The sequence below is a fragment of the Nansenia antarctica genome, assembly GCF_963989245.1.
Source record: "Nansenia antarctica genome assembly, chromosome: 6".
Lineage (NCBI taxonomy): Eukaryota > Metazoa > Chordata > Actinopteri > Argentiniformes > Microstomatidae > Nansenia > Nansenia antarctica.
In genome coordinates this window covers 64,423,453-64,438,694 of record NC_137676.1, presented here as the reverse complement: position 1 = coordinate 64,438,694, position 15,242 = coordinate 64,423,453, and the positions used below count along the sequence as shown (strand labels likewise).

Sequence of the window (15,242 nt, the reverse complement as noted above, 5' to 3'; positions counted from 1 at the left end):
GATAAACATTAACAAGTGATTGGATTGATATTAGTATTATACAATACACCATACATTACAGACATCCTTGTCCTTAAGTATTAACCACTAATATATGGTTGATGGATTGGTAAAAAAATAAATATATACACAGTAGTTAAGACTTTAGTCCAGGCCTATTCTGGTGTGGTCATTTGGTTAACCACAACATTCTCCAATGGGTCACTGTCAGAATTGGAACTTGACAGAGAAAGATTAGACAAACAAATTACAAACATAAGGCGTTATATTGTGCTTTATTCTCGACTAGGAGGGAGACCAGAGTCACAGTATTATTATTATTATATTTTTCAATATATTTAAATATAGAATATTTTTAATATGTTGCCTCAAACCTTCAAGTCGACTATGTGAAACAACCTGGGACGATGTAATAGTGTGAAGAAGTCGTGGCTCAATGATTAAGACCTTCACCCCAAGATCTGGGGATTGCTGGTTCAAGCCCAGCTGGTAAGTGGTTGAGGGCTCCTCATCATGAGAGCTAAACTGATACGACACACAGCATACGACACACTGCATACGACACACTGCACACTCCACACAGGGGAGAGGAAACATCATTTACACAGGGTCACTGAAGAGCCGTAAAAAAGTCTAAACCCTGGGTAGAGGGCCTCAGTGAATGTGGAGTGGAATGTGTGCAGGAGGGTCAGTGTGTCTGAGGAGACATTGTAGAAGGACAGAGTGCCGGCCGGCCAGTCCAGATACACTCCTACTCTGTGGGAGCCAGAGGGGGGGCCAGGTAGGTCAGTATTCATATTATTGTGCCAGAGAGTGTACTTTTCAACAGAACAGTACAGACACCAGGACTTGTCATTGAGTCCCAACCCACAGTCTTTACTCCATCCCCTCCTTCTGCCGATTCCTTTATATGTCACTCCTATATTAGCTACTCCCCCACTCCACTCCACCTCCCAGTAACAGCGCCCAGTCAGGCCCTCTCTACCCAGCACCTGTGGACAGTCCTCAAATATCTCTGGGTGATCAGGGTTAGGGTTAGGGTCCACGTCATGTAAGCTACACGTCACCCTTCTGTTCTCCTCAGACAGAGAGAGGTTTCTGTGTGCTGTGTTTGGGTCCAGTGTGAGCTCACGGGCATCTGATTGAGAGGGCAACAATAATAAGCAAATCAATACAAACAATGTGATCTTGTCATGATGACATTCTTTTTTTTCCTTTTTTTTTTTTTTTTTTTACAAAATATGTAATAATGTAAATGTTTAAAATGTTTACAAAGGATACAACTAATTCACATGTACTAATATTTTAGCTTTACATATGAATACAATTCTGGTGCTTTGTTTGAACTCTGCTGTACCCTGATCTTGAGTAATATCACAGTCCTATCCTCTACAGCATTGGTGACTTACATTTGATCAACCCTGGTTGGAGCCTGCATTCTCCACCATGGTCCACACTATATCAACCATAGAAGAACACACAGTGGTTGGGTGACACACTCACAATCATGTGAAAAATAGATACTGTGCATTAATCCCATTGATTCGTCCAGCCACATATTCAGCCTTTACCTGAGTGTCTGTAGTTTACAGAGTGGATCTTTCTGGACAGCAGAGAGCAGCGCCAGTCCTGAGTCTCTTGGGTGATTGTAGCTGAGGTCCAACTCTCTCAGGTGGGAGGGGTTAGACCTCAGAGCTGAAGCCAGAGAAGCACAGCCTTCCTCTGGGACTCCACAGCCTGACAACCTGGGGAAATAGTTTCACTCCATCTGATATCAAGAATCTGATTATTCCTCTCTAATGTACTGCTTTAAATCCTCTTAATTCAGCAGTTGAAAAGGCTAGACACAAATTATATATGGAAAGAACATTCAAACTAGTGCCCTTGATACTCAAGCTTCTACACACCAAAATACCTCACCTCAGTGTCTCTAGTTTACAGTGTGGACTCCCCAGGCCAGCAGAGAGCAGCTTCACCCCCCCTTCACATATATCATTATTACTGAGGTCCAGCTCTCTCAGATGGGAGGAGTCTGAGCTGAGAGCTGAGGCCAACGCTTCACAGCATCTCTCTGAGAGGTCACATCCATTCAGCCTGAATGAGGAATACAAATAAATGAATAAAGACAAAGTTTGTATGTTTTAGTTAGTGTGCTGTTTTGCTAGCCATTTGTTAGTGCAACATTGTCACAACAGAATTTCCATGATCTGATCTAAGGCCAGCCACACCACACACACACACACACACACACACACACACACACACACACACACACACACACACACACACACACACACACACACACACACCATATCTGAGATAGGTAAGACGTTATCCTTCATCGCTTTAAAAAATAAAAATACTACTCATATTCTGGACTTATTTATTTATATTTTTGGAGAGGAAGTAGTCCTAGGTTACGGGTGCATGCATGGGATGCCGTTTCAAGGTCAAAATAAATAAAGGCTTCCTAAAGGTTGTGCATGCACGGGATGCCAGTCTGGGAGCTGACAGAAGAAAAAGGTCAAAACAAAGTGGTCGACCTAGTGTAGCAAAAGAGTATAGGAATTGATTGGAAGATCATGTACCGTAAATGTTCTGTCTCCATCATTGAGCTTTGCAGGGCAAGTATCATTGATGAAGTAACAGACACTTAGAAATGATGTGTCTGGCAACAAGAATAGTCTAAGACCTCACCTCAGTGTCTCTAGTTTACAGTGTGGACTCCCCAGTCCAGCAAAGAGCAGCTTCACCCCCCCTTCACATAGATCATTATTACAGAGGTCCAGCTCTCTCAGGTGGGAGGAGTCTGAGCTGAGAGCAGAGGCCAACGCTTCACAGCATCTCTCTGAGAGGTCACATCCATTCAGCCTGAATGAGGAATACAAATAAATACATCAATAATGACAAGCAGCCTAGCAAGAATTCATGAGTGAGTTATAGTTGCTCTCAACAGGGGGGCAAGCAACCATGGATAGGTTTGTATGTTTTAGTGTGTTGTATTTACTAGCCATTTGTTAGTGCAGCATTGTCACAACAGAATTGCCATGATCTGATCTAAGGCCACACACACACACACACACACACACACATACACACATACACACACACACACACACACACACACACACACACACACACACTTGGAATGACTGAATGTCTGGCAACAAGAATAGTCCAAGACCTCACCTCAGTGTCTCTAGTTTACAGTGTGGACTCCCCAGTCCAGCAGAGAGCAGCTTCACCCCTCCATCACGTAGATCATTATTACTGAGGTCCAGCTCTCTCAGGTGGGAGGAGTCTGAGCTGAGAGCTGAGGCCAACGCTTCACAGCATCTCTCTGAGAGGTCACATCCACTAAGCCTGAAGGAGGAATACATACAAGCATTAGGTCATTTTGACTCAGAGAATAATTTTCAGTTGCACATCTCCGCACCTAATTAGCATATTTAAAAATAAGTAGTGGATTTCCCCAAAGCCATTTTCAGCAAACCTTTTCTCGCTCTTTATTGGAAGTTGAGATACACATTTAGCATGGTTAGAAAGCTGAGAGTCTCAACGGTCTACAGTATGCAATACATTAATTAACATTATTAACAGTGCTCAATAATGATATTTCTTTCCATTTAATCCTTAAATCATAATAAGTGATCACATACTCCATTTATCGCCCAAGTATCCATATTAGTAGTAGTATTGTGTATCTACCGGTACTTACAGTGCTGTCTTAGAGGCTTTGACGACTGGCAACAGTCTCAGAAGACCCTCCTCTGATCTGGAGTATTTCTTCAGGTCAAACACATCCAGCTCCCCTTCTGAAGTCAGCAACACAAAGACCAGAGCTGACCAGTGTGCAGGTGAGAGTTGGACTTCTGTGAGACTTCCTGAGCTCAGGTAGCTTTGGATCTCCTCCACTAGAGAATGATCATTCAGCTCATTCAGACAGTGGAACAGATTGATGCACCTCTCTGGACAGGGAGTCTCCCTGATCTTCTTCTTGATGTACTTGACTGTTTTCTCATTGGTCTGTGAGCTGCTTCCTGTCTGTTTCAGAAGGCCTCGTAAGAGATTCTGATTGGACTCCAGTGAGAGGCCCAGGAGGAAACGCAGGAAGAGGTCCAGGTGACCATTCACACTCTGTAAGGCCATGTCTACTGCAATCTTGTGTAAGCCAACTAGAGGTTTGCGTTTGCGTTGCGAACGTTCCCTGGATGAGGATTTCTGTTTGACCAGTGGATTCTTATTGCTGTTGTTGAATGTGAGGAACACAAATAAAGCAGCTAGAAATTCCTGGATGCTCAGATGCACAAAGCTGAACACTTTGTGCAGCCCACTCTCCTCTCTGAAGATCTGAGTGCACACTCCCGAGTACACTGAGGCTTCTCTGATATCAATGCCACACTCTCTCAGGTCTTCCTCATAGAAGATCAGATTGCCCTTTTCCAGCTGTTTGAAGGCCAGTCTTCCCAGTTTTAGAATTAGCTCTTCATCCCAATGTGGATCTCTGTCATGGTCTCCAGGGTACTTCACATTCCTCTGTTTGGTCTGAAAAACCAGGAAGTGTGTGTACATCTGTGTCAGAGTGTTGGGCATCTCTCCTTTCTCTGCTTCACCCAACAGTCTCTCGAGAACACCGGCTGAGAGCCAACAGAACACTGGCATGTGGCACATGATGTAGAGGCTCCTTGATGACTTCATGTGTGTGTTGATTCTTCTGGCCAGGTCCTCATCACTGATTCTCTTCTTGAAGTACTCCTCCTTCTGTGGGTTGTTGAACCCTCGTACCTCTGTCACCTGGTCAACACACTCGGGAGGGATCTGATTGGCTGCTGCTGGTCGGGAGGTTATCCAGAGGAGAGCAGAGGGAAGCAGATTCCCCTTGATGAGGTTTGTCAGCAGCACGTCCACTGAGACTGGCTCTGTGACATCACAACATGTCTCGTTGTTCTGGAAGTCTAGAGGAAGTCGACACTCATCCAGACCATCAAGGATGAACAGAACTTTGTACTTGTCAAAGTTGGAGATTCCTGATTCTTTTATTTCAATGAATAAATGATCAAGAAGTCCTTTCAAACTGTGTTTCTCCTCTTTCATTAAATTCAGCTCCCTGAAAGGGAGTGGAAATATGAACTGGACATCCTGATTGGCTTTTCCTTCAGCCCAGTCCGTAATGAACTTCTGAGTAGCGACTGTTTTTCCAATGCCAGCGACTCCCCTTGTCAGCCTAGTTCTGATTGATTTGTCTTGTCCAGGTAAAGGCTTCAAGATGTCGTTGCATTTGATTGGTGTCTCCTGTGTTGCTGGTCTCCTGGATGCTGTCTCAATCTGTCTGATCTCATGTTCATTATTGACCTCTCCACTTCCACCCTCTGTGATGTGGACCTCTGTGTAGACCTTATCGAGAAGTATTGGGTTGCCTTGCTTAGCTATTCCCTCAAACACACGCTGGAACTTTTTCTTCAGGGTGGACTTGAGTTCATGTCGGGACACCACAACACGCTCATCTGAATGACGAAACAATTAGCTACATATTAGGGGCTTACTTTACATTAAGTCGATCCAATACCTATAGTTACTGTAATTTCATGTTATATTACTACGTTGTTACATAATAATGAATTAAATAGTATGTAGTGTAGTTGAATGATATATTACTACACATAGGAAAGAACAGTCTTTATTCCACTTGTGTTATAGGAAATTATCCAACCCTGTTACTATGCAATTATATATAGAGGCAATTACAATATAGTGGCAACTTAATATAAAGAGTGACCAAATAGGGATACTCATAGTAATTACAGTTAGTGATGTTTACATGTCCAATCATATTTTTGCCCAACACTAACACTTTTGTCATCTCTTACTTTTTTCCAATGCGTCAGCGAGCTTTTTCTGGTTCATGTTCTTTAAGACGTTCAGTGTGATCTTCAGAGCCCCCTCTCTGGCACTGCTCTCCTGCTTCTCTTCTTCATCATTCACCTCTTCCTCTTCCTCTCCCTGACCCTCAAAGCACTCTGGATAATCTTGAGAAATAAGCCTCTTGAATCTCTTCAGCTCATTTCTTACTAAAGTGATGACATTGTCTTCAAGCAACTGAAACAAACAAATAAATAGACGTTATTAAGACTGTTTATTGTGTTAAGGCACACACTAGAAGGAATACATTCACACATTTAGTTTGAAAGTATGTTTTCATGAGATTCAAATTATACTGACTGAAGTCAATTGAAATTGTGTTTTTTAGGCCATGGTAACTAAGTTATTAAAGTTAAACATGGCTCCTATCTTGGATGAATATTACAACAAAATATTACAAAAAACTGAGACCTTTTTGTACGCTTTCCCCTGAAAATGGTTAGTCACATTTTTGTTTTTGACTTTTACTATATTTTATAATAATATAGAAAATAATAATTAAAGAATATATCCTATACATGCTTCAGCGGTCTTAACCTAATAGATTCCAACTATAAGCTTGTTTTTCACCATTGTAAACTATGCAATTGTAAAACAACACTGTATAGCTTCAAAACATGATCAAAAAGTGTGAATGATTCTATAGATTTGTCTATGAAATTGATGGTGGTAACATTTCCCCATCCCTCAGCTGTTTCCCAACAAAGTGACATGGAGTCCGCTTTGTTGTTGTTTGAATTACATATCGCACCTTTAATGCAGTAAGAATGTAGGTGTCAATCAAAGGTGTTGTCCATTTCATACTAGCAAATTAGCTCAAGCTCACCCTGAATGTGGAGGCCAGGTCACATTGACTCTGGACAGACTGACCACTGGGAATCTCTGACTCTGGTCTCTCCACCTGTTCACTGGGGATTCTGGGAAAGTACAAGCAATAAGCAGATGTCTTAATCCAGAGAAGTGTGAATGAATCACAGTTCCTCCAATATACAAATACTCCAAAGTTCATACCCTTGTTCACTGTTAAAGACTAGAGGTGGTCTCATTGACCTGTCACTCTTCATGGACACACAGCTGGGTACAGGTGAGGCTGGTCTCTCTTGCTGGACCCTGTCAAAAACAAAGACACAAACATTCTCACAAGCTTAACAGTAGATAGTGGACATCACATGTTCATGAGTCTGTATCTGTGTCTCATCAGGACATTGGCTACAAGGAATAAATATCAAACTAACCTTTGACCAGAATGAGGTGGTCTTTCTCCAAATTCTATTGGATATCGCATAGAGTGGTCACTCTTCATGGACACGCAGCTGGGTACAGGTGAGGCTAGTTTCTCCTGCGGGATTGGGCTTTCCTGTCTTGATTCAAACACATGATCACATGACAATGGAATTGTAAAATGGGATCTTTTAGGGATGAATTCAAAAGGTCTCAAAATATGCATAAAAAAACAAACAATCTTTATTCTCACCTCTTAAATCTATTTTCCACACAAGGGTTCATTTTAGAGGCGGTGGTCCCCTCCTCTCTCTCCCCAGAGAGACTCGTTTTAGAGGCGGTGGTCCCCTCCTCTCTCTCCCCAGAGAGACTCGTTTTAGAGGCGGTGGTCCCCTCCTCTCTCTCCCCAGAGAGACTCATTTTAGAGGCAGCAGGTCACGCCTACAGTTAACAGAGACCAGTACTTCAACCACAGATCAACCACAGATCGGTGCATCACTGCCTGGCATGGCAACTGCACTGCCCTCAACCGCAGAGCGCTACAGAGGGTGGTGCGGACAGCCAAGCGCATCACTGGATGTGAGCTTCCCTCCATCCAGGATACATACGGCAAACGGTGTGTCAGCAAAGCCTGGAGGACCATCAAAGATCAACCACAGCCTGTTTGAACTGATGCCGTCCAAACGGCGAGGCCTCTTCCAGAGCCTCAGGGCTAAAACTCAGATTGTTTATCATCCCCAAGCAGACCCCATGTATACGGACTACGGAAACCTTAAGCTCACAGCCACTTTACTACTGAATTATCTATTATCACTACTGTATCCTGTCTTACCTGTACTATTGTCACCTTGATCTTGTATTATGCCTATTCTTTTTTGTCACTTATGTCCTGTATTACTGTCACTTTTTTTTTTTAAATCTTGAATTATGCCTATTGCCTTATGTATTGTACTGCAATGCAACGTCAGGATCCGAAGCCTAAGAATTTGACTCTCACACTTGTGTAATGTGACGTAATAAACAATAAACTTGAAACTTGAGATCTCATCTCAACGGTAACTAGGAGGAAGGTCAATTCAAATGTACTGGACCATCACTGTCATATGATACATCACAGTCCCCTTCCTGGTTAATTATCAACAAGAACCATATACAGTTAGACAACTTTTACTGCTCAGTATCATAGCTCACACTACACAGCACAACACAAGTACACATTTACAGCAGAGCAGACTCTTCCTGGGTAATTATCAACAGGAACCATAAACAGTCATATGACATTTAAAGCTCAGTATCAACACAACACTCCCAGTGAACATTTCCATCAGAGTTCAATCTTTTTTCATTTTAAATTTGTTTAATTAACATTTTCACTTTAGGACCAAGAACTCACAAATTTCTTTACAAAAAGGGAACATACTTAACACAATAGAACGCAAATCAGAAACACACAACCAATGAGGTCATGGGTCATGGGTTCATCAAATTAAATAAAAAAAGAATGTGTCTAATTTAATATACATTATTGTACATACAATAGTCATGAGGAATCAGATACAGAGTTCAATCTTGTTAAGTATGTATGAAGTATCAACAAGAGAGTTCACTCACATTTCTCTTCAGCTCATCCCTTAGCTGTGACACAGGAGAGTGTCTCTCCTCCCTGATTCCCAGTCACCCCTTAGATACTTTAGTCTCCAAGACCAGCCATCGTCTCCAGAGTAAAGAGAAAACAGAGCTTTGCTGCCTAACTGATCATTCTGGTAGTTTAAGATTGGTCGACTGTACTTCTCCACTCCGTCTGTCAGTCAGTCAGGACCAAAGACAGTGTGATGACTGCTGTCTGACTGGGAGGTTAGCCTGAGACTGAAACTCTGTTCTGGTTGTCACGGGAGACAGATCAGGGGAGTTACCTGTTAACATGTGACCATGGGAGGGGTGGGGCAAAATACTTCTTATACTTACTTATATTGTGTCTGAATAATTCTGAGGAGGTGTCAGGTTGCAGAAGGCAGTATAGCTTTATTCTCTTATGTGATCAAGATGTAGCCACAACCACCTCCACTACTTCCTCATTTTAGAGGCGGTGGTCCCCTCCTCTCTCTCCCCAGAGAGACTCATTTTAGAGGCAGCAGGTCACGCCTACAGTTAACAGAGATCAGTACTTCAACCACAGATCAACCACAGATCGGTGCATCACTGCCTGGCATGGCAACTGCACTGCCCTCAACCGCAGAGCGCTACAGAGGGTGGTGCGGACAGCCAAGCGTATCACTGGATGTGAGCTTCCCTCCATCCAGGATACATACGGCAAACGGTGTGTCAGCAAAGCCTGGAGGACCATCAAAGATCAACCACAGCCTGTTTGAACCGATGCCGTCCAAACGGCGAGGCCTCTTCCAGAGCCTCAGGGCCAAAACTCAGATTGTTTATCATCCCCAAGCAGACCCCATGTATACGGACTACGGAAACCTTAAGCTCACAGCCACTTTACTACTGAATTATCTATTATCACTACTGTATCCTGTCTTACCTGTACTATTGTCACCTTGATCTTGTATTATGCCTATTCTTTTTTGTCACTTATGTCCTGTATTACTGTCACTTTTTTTTTTTTAAATCTTGAATTATGCCTATTGCCTTATGTATTGTACTGCAATGCAACGTCAGGATCCGAAGCCTAAGAATTTGACTCTCACACTTGTGTAATGTGACGTAATAAACAATAAACTTGAAAGTTGAGATCTCATCTCAACGGTAACTACGAGGAAGGTCAATTCAAATGTACTGGACCATCACTGTCATAGGATACATCATAGTCCCCTTCCTGGTTAATTATCAACAAGAACCATTTTATACAGTTAGACAACTTTTACTGCTCAGTATAGCTCACACTACACAGCACAACACAACACAAGTACACATTTCCAGCAGAGCACACTCTTCCTGGGTAATTATCAACAGGAACCATAAACAGTCATATGACATTTAAAGCTCAGTATCAACACAACACTCCCAGTGAAAATTTCCATCAGAGTTCAATCTTTTTTCATTTAAAAAAAATGTAATTAACATTTTCACTTTAGGACCAAGAACTCACACATTTCTTTACAAAAAAGGAACATACCGGTACTTAACACAATAGAACGTAAATCAGAAACACACAACCAATGAGGTCATGGGTCATGGGTTCATCAAATTAAATAAAAAAATAATGTGTCTAATTGAATATACATTGTTACATATTGTACATACAATAGTCATGAGGAATCAGATACAGAGTTCAATCTTGTTAAGTATGTATGAAGTATCAACAAGAGAGTTTACTCACATTTCTCTTCAGCTCATCCCTTAGCTGTGACACAGGAGAGTGTCTCTTCTCCAGGATTCCCAGTCACCCCTTAGATACTTGACTCCTTAGTCTCCAAGACCAGCCATCGTCTCCAGAGTAAAGAGAAAACAGAGCGTTGCTGCCTAACTGATCATTCTGGTAGTTTAAGATTGGTCGACTGTACTTCTCCACTACGTCTGTCAGTCAGGACCAAAGACAGTCTGATGACTGGGAGGTTAGCCTGAGACTGAACCTCTGTTCTGGTTGTCACAGGAGACAGATCAGGTGAGTTACCTGTTAAGGTGTGACCATGGGAGGGGTGGGGCAAAATACTTCTCATCCAATGAAATTATATTGTGTCTGAATAATTCTGAGGAGGTGTCAGGTTGCAGAAGGCAGTATAGCTTTATTCTCTTAGGTGATCCAGATGTAGCCACACCCACCTCCACTACTTCCGTACCCATCATGTAGCTTGGAGCACCAATCAGATCATGAAGTGGAAAAAATGTAAAGGGGTTTTTCCTGGGAGTAACATCAAAACTCTTGACTGCTACCTGGCTCTGACCCTCCTAGTGAGTGTTGCAGTAGACTGGATTCACCTGAATAGGTCTTGAATTCAAAAACATATGTCCACCTACCCACAATGCCATTCCCCAATCAGGGAAATTAAATTCAAGTGTGTTGGGTACACATGAAACTGATAGACGTCATGTCAGTTTGTCATTCTCCAACGTTTAAGAACAATCCGGAATGAATCCTATTCATGAAATTCACCCATTCTTCCTGTGTTGAAATGAGGTCATTGTGTTCCTGCTTACGTAACAAAACCCATTATTCTTTCCAGATTGTGGGCAATGTCTAATTTCATCCCTGTAGCCACATTATCAGTGCACCCAGACGGCAGGTTGCAGGTCATAACGTTGTCCACATGAAGGCGCTGATGACCCCACTGCTTCTCCATTATGGAGTGGAATGTCAGTGTGCTGCTGGTCAGCTGGTTAAATTCATCAACATCCATCAGGGGTTCTCAAACCTCTCCTCGGGGACCCCCAGCCGCTCCACATATTTGATCTGTTCCACCAGTTGAATCAGGTGTGCTGGTGCTGGAACAGATCAAATTATGTGGAGCGGCTGGGGGTCCCAGAGGAGAGGTTTGAGAACCACTGACATACATGAACATTTCGAAAACACTTTTTAACAGATCCCAAAAGATGGAAATGAACTGCTACACCTTGATTTGAAGACTTTTATTGTGTTTGTTCTCATGTATTCCTAATAGAAAATGAAAGAACAGTAAAAGCAGCCAAATGGCTGAACAGCTGGCCAAACTAAAACTTCTGCCCAAACTTAACATATTGGTCTTCCCTGTTCCTTCTCCTCAGATACTTTTCATCCAAATTTGCCAGTCTTAAACTGCATTGAAGAAGCCTTTGTTACAGTCTAGTTTTACTACCTTTACATAGGAGGAGCTACAATACAACAGTACCAGCTTGACGTGTGTGTGTGTGTGTGTGTGTGTGTGTGTCTGTTCTGTTTGGTAGAGAGGACAAACAGCATGCAGTTATAGGCCCTTAGGAGTTCAAGTGTGCATTGGATCCGTGTTCACTATCAGAAGCGTTAAACCCTAACACCTGTAAATAAACAGTAAAACATATGATGGAGGTATGGACTTTAGAACAAGTACATTACAGTCAACCAAAGTAAGACAAATAGAACACCTTCACATTACGGTTGTGGGCCATATCTGTACAAATAAATTAGTATGAATAAAGAGTCGTTATTAATAGGTTTCCTAGTGTTTGTTTCGCCAAGCTGGTTTCAGATAAAAGATGAAAATCTCCTACTACTGAGCTCTCAGCGAGTATACAGGCACGCCCTCCTCATCACACATTCATCTTCCTGTTGTTGTGTCTCTCTTTTGGTGTACAGCACTTAAGACTACGGAGGCCATGGAGGGTCAAACACAAGCAAGCTGACAGGCGAGAGGAAAACAAACAAACAAAAACAAACCTTCAAGTTTCAATAGGACACCTCTGGTGTCGTACTAGTATATACACATCTACAGTAGAGTAGGTTACAACCAACGGCAAGCACTCCAAATAATACACCTATACTATAATCAACACTGTGTGTGTGTGTGTGTGTGTGTGTGTGTGTGTGTGAGAAAGAGATGGTGTGTGTGTACGTGTGTGTGTGTGTGTGTGTGTGTGTGTGTGTGTGCACACGCACATGTGTATGTACACTTGTGTGTGTGTGTGTACACAGACAGACCTGGAGGCAATAAATAAAGAACAATATGCACATCATCATCATCATCATCATCATCATCATCTTCGTCATTCCAAATAATAAACAACATCAGTCCCCTTCATAACACAGCCAGTCTGTTCCTCAGTTCGCCAGCTCTCTCATGTATAAATACACACACACACACACACACACACACACACACACACACACACACACACACATATATATATATATATATATATACAATCAACCTAACATACAAAAACACTTGTTCAGCCTCCCTCTAGGAGTGTGGACATGATGGGAGCTCTACACAGCTGCAGCGCTGTAGCCTGATTCAGCAGCAGTGGCTCAGGTGAGGAGGAGGAGGAAGAGGAGGAGGTGGAGGAGGAAAAGGAGGTTGAGGAGGTGGAGGAGGAGGTGGATCCTCTCTAGTGCCCTACATGCGACACACAGGCCCAGGGGGGTGGGGGGCAATACGAGGTACCACGAGTAGACCATGGTGCGTGTGTGTGTGTGTGTGCGCGTGCGTGTCTTCTCCGTCTCAGAGCTCCCTGGCAGCTGCAGCCCCAGACTGCAGGTCGGGCGGCGGTGGAGGCGGGGTCAGGCCGAGGGTGAAGGGTCTGGGAGGGGAGGAGGGAGATGTGGAGGGGGAGGGGCAGGTAACAGGTGTGGGGTCAGAAGGGGAGGGGCAGGTGAAGAGCACGGGCGGGGCAGAGGGAGAGGTGTCACGCGTGGATCGGTCAGAGGGAGAGGGGAGGATGGCTGACATAGGAGGGGCAGAGGGGGAGGTAACGGGTGAGGGAGGGTCGGAGGGAGAGGGCCAGAGGTTGAGCGAGGGCACAGGGGCAGGAGGAGAGGGGCCGTGAAGGGGTGACGGCGCGGGCATCGATGACCCTGGGGACATGACCTCCTCCGGAGGGTCAGGCTTGGTGGGAGACGCCAGCGTGGTGGGTGAAGCAGGCTTGGGGGGTGACGCTGGCGTTGCTGGTTTGGTGGGCGAGGCCGGTTTTACGGGCAGGAGTCTGTTCCCAGGCGAGGGGAGCGGCGGCACCTTGGGACCCTGGCGTCGACGGGTCAGATGGATGCTCTTCTTATCTAGCGCTGTGTTCTGGTAGAGAGGAGGCCAGAGACAGGGAGAGAGACAGTCAGACCCAACACTCACATTCACTATACACATACAGAAAGAGAGAGAGAGAGAGAGAGAGAGAGAGAGAGAGAGAGAGAGAGAGGGTCAATCTACGATGGAAAAGAGAACACTGCCTAGAGCTTAGTGTCATCCTCACAACTGACCTCTGTCACCTAAAGGTGTGTGTGTGTGTGGGGGGAGGGGGGGTACGTTCTAGGTGTTGAACAAACGTCTACAGTACATGATTAAAACACGATTCTACACAGTGGAAGGACAAAGCCAATGGGTAGTATGGACATTCATAAATGTAGGATGGCTTTAAGAACAACAGATCCTTCACAGTAGTAGACTGACCCCACAACAGAACAGCAAATAAACACAATCATCGACAACGACTCAACATGCAGGCTGAGGGAAAATGAGAAATGCCCTGGGAATTCCCGCGGGACACAAGGCTGCTCCTTGGAGGACTCCAAATCAACTTGTAGAATGTAGAACTGTAGATACAGTTTGTGACAAATCGTTACTTGTGCGGTGACAGCCCATAGTGTTTTCTCACTTTCCCCCTCGCTGACTCTTTTAGTGGCGAAACTGAGAGAAGCTTAGCGTTGAGTTGTTAGTACATACCATTGCCTTGGAGCTAATTCAGAGGGTGGCAATGCGGGCGTGTGGGAGGGGAGGGGAGGGGAGGGGAGGGGAGAGGGGGGGAGCAGAAGGGACAGATACTAGTCTTACTGATAGCTCGACAAAATAAAATACACACATAAAGCATTTGTTTACTACGACAGATGGTCAAAGACCATGGTTGTAGAGAGCTGCAGTAGTTTGTTTACAGGCCAACATGAACACACTCGGTTCATATATTCACTGATTCATAATCAAGTAATCATCAAGACTTTGATACGTCGAATCAGGTGTGTTCATGCTGGTGGAGGAGCAGAAACCTGCTGACCCCGTTAGCTCTCCCCGAAAACCAGGGTGAGTGACCTGCTGATGTAGCAAGCTATGAAGACAACAACCTCAGCTGGCGACATTGAAAGCTCGACAAACCGAAGCTAAATGAAATTCATTCAGAAATCTAATGCTTCTGGGGACTTTTTTTGTCTGAGGGAGTCTTGTATCCATGGCAATATTATCGGCACTTGCAATTTGCATCCGTCTCTATCATCAGTTTAAGACTAGTGGCAGGAGTTTAGATTTTCTCCACCACAAGGTGGCAGTAGAGCTCAATTCAAATTCGGACGGATCGTCACAAGAGAACGGAGGACATCGAAGCCAAACAAAGTAGGATGGCTTTACGTCGACATCAACTCTGTTGCAAACGGCCATCGATTTAACAGATGTCGCCAGGTTATTGGTATAAGACGTTAACTCCAAGCGCTACTTTGAATA

General features: G+C 43.9%; 2 protein-coding genes across 2 annotated transcripts in view; both read right to left on the bottom strand.

The window, feature by feature from the left end:
* Positions 1 to 596: 596 nt before the first annotated feature.
* LOC308160816 (uncharacterized protein) lies at positions 597 to 11,489 on the bottom strand (the record flags this gene model as incomplete). Its single annotated transcript, XM_080534753.1, has 11 exons — positions 597 to 1,138; positions 1,410 to 1,456; positions 1,572 to 1,745; positions 1,921 to 2,094; positions 2,698 to 2,871; positions 3,190 to 3,363; positions 3,719 to 5,504; positions 5,868 to 6,096; positions 6,746 to 6,836; positions 6,970 to 7,029; positions 11,365 to 11,489. 11 exons carry the CDS (start codon positions 11,487 to 11,489, stop codon positions 597 to 599), a joined length of 3,576 nt encoding a protein of 1,191 aa, XP_080390879.1.
* Positions 11,490 to 13,265: 1,776 nt separating this feature from the next.
* Positions 13,266 to 15,242, bottom strand: part of dclk2a (doublecortin-like kinase 2a) — a gene marked incomplete at both ends in the record, with an annotated part of 57,268 nt that continues 55,291 nt past the window's right edge. The window contains one exon of the mRNA XM_080534752.1: positions 13,266 to 13,832. Coding sequence (XP_080390878.1) covers positions 13,266 to 13,832 — 567 coding nt within the window. The remainder of the gene's footprint in view (positions 13,833 to 15,242) is intronic.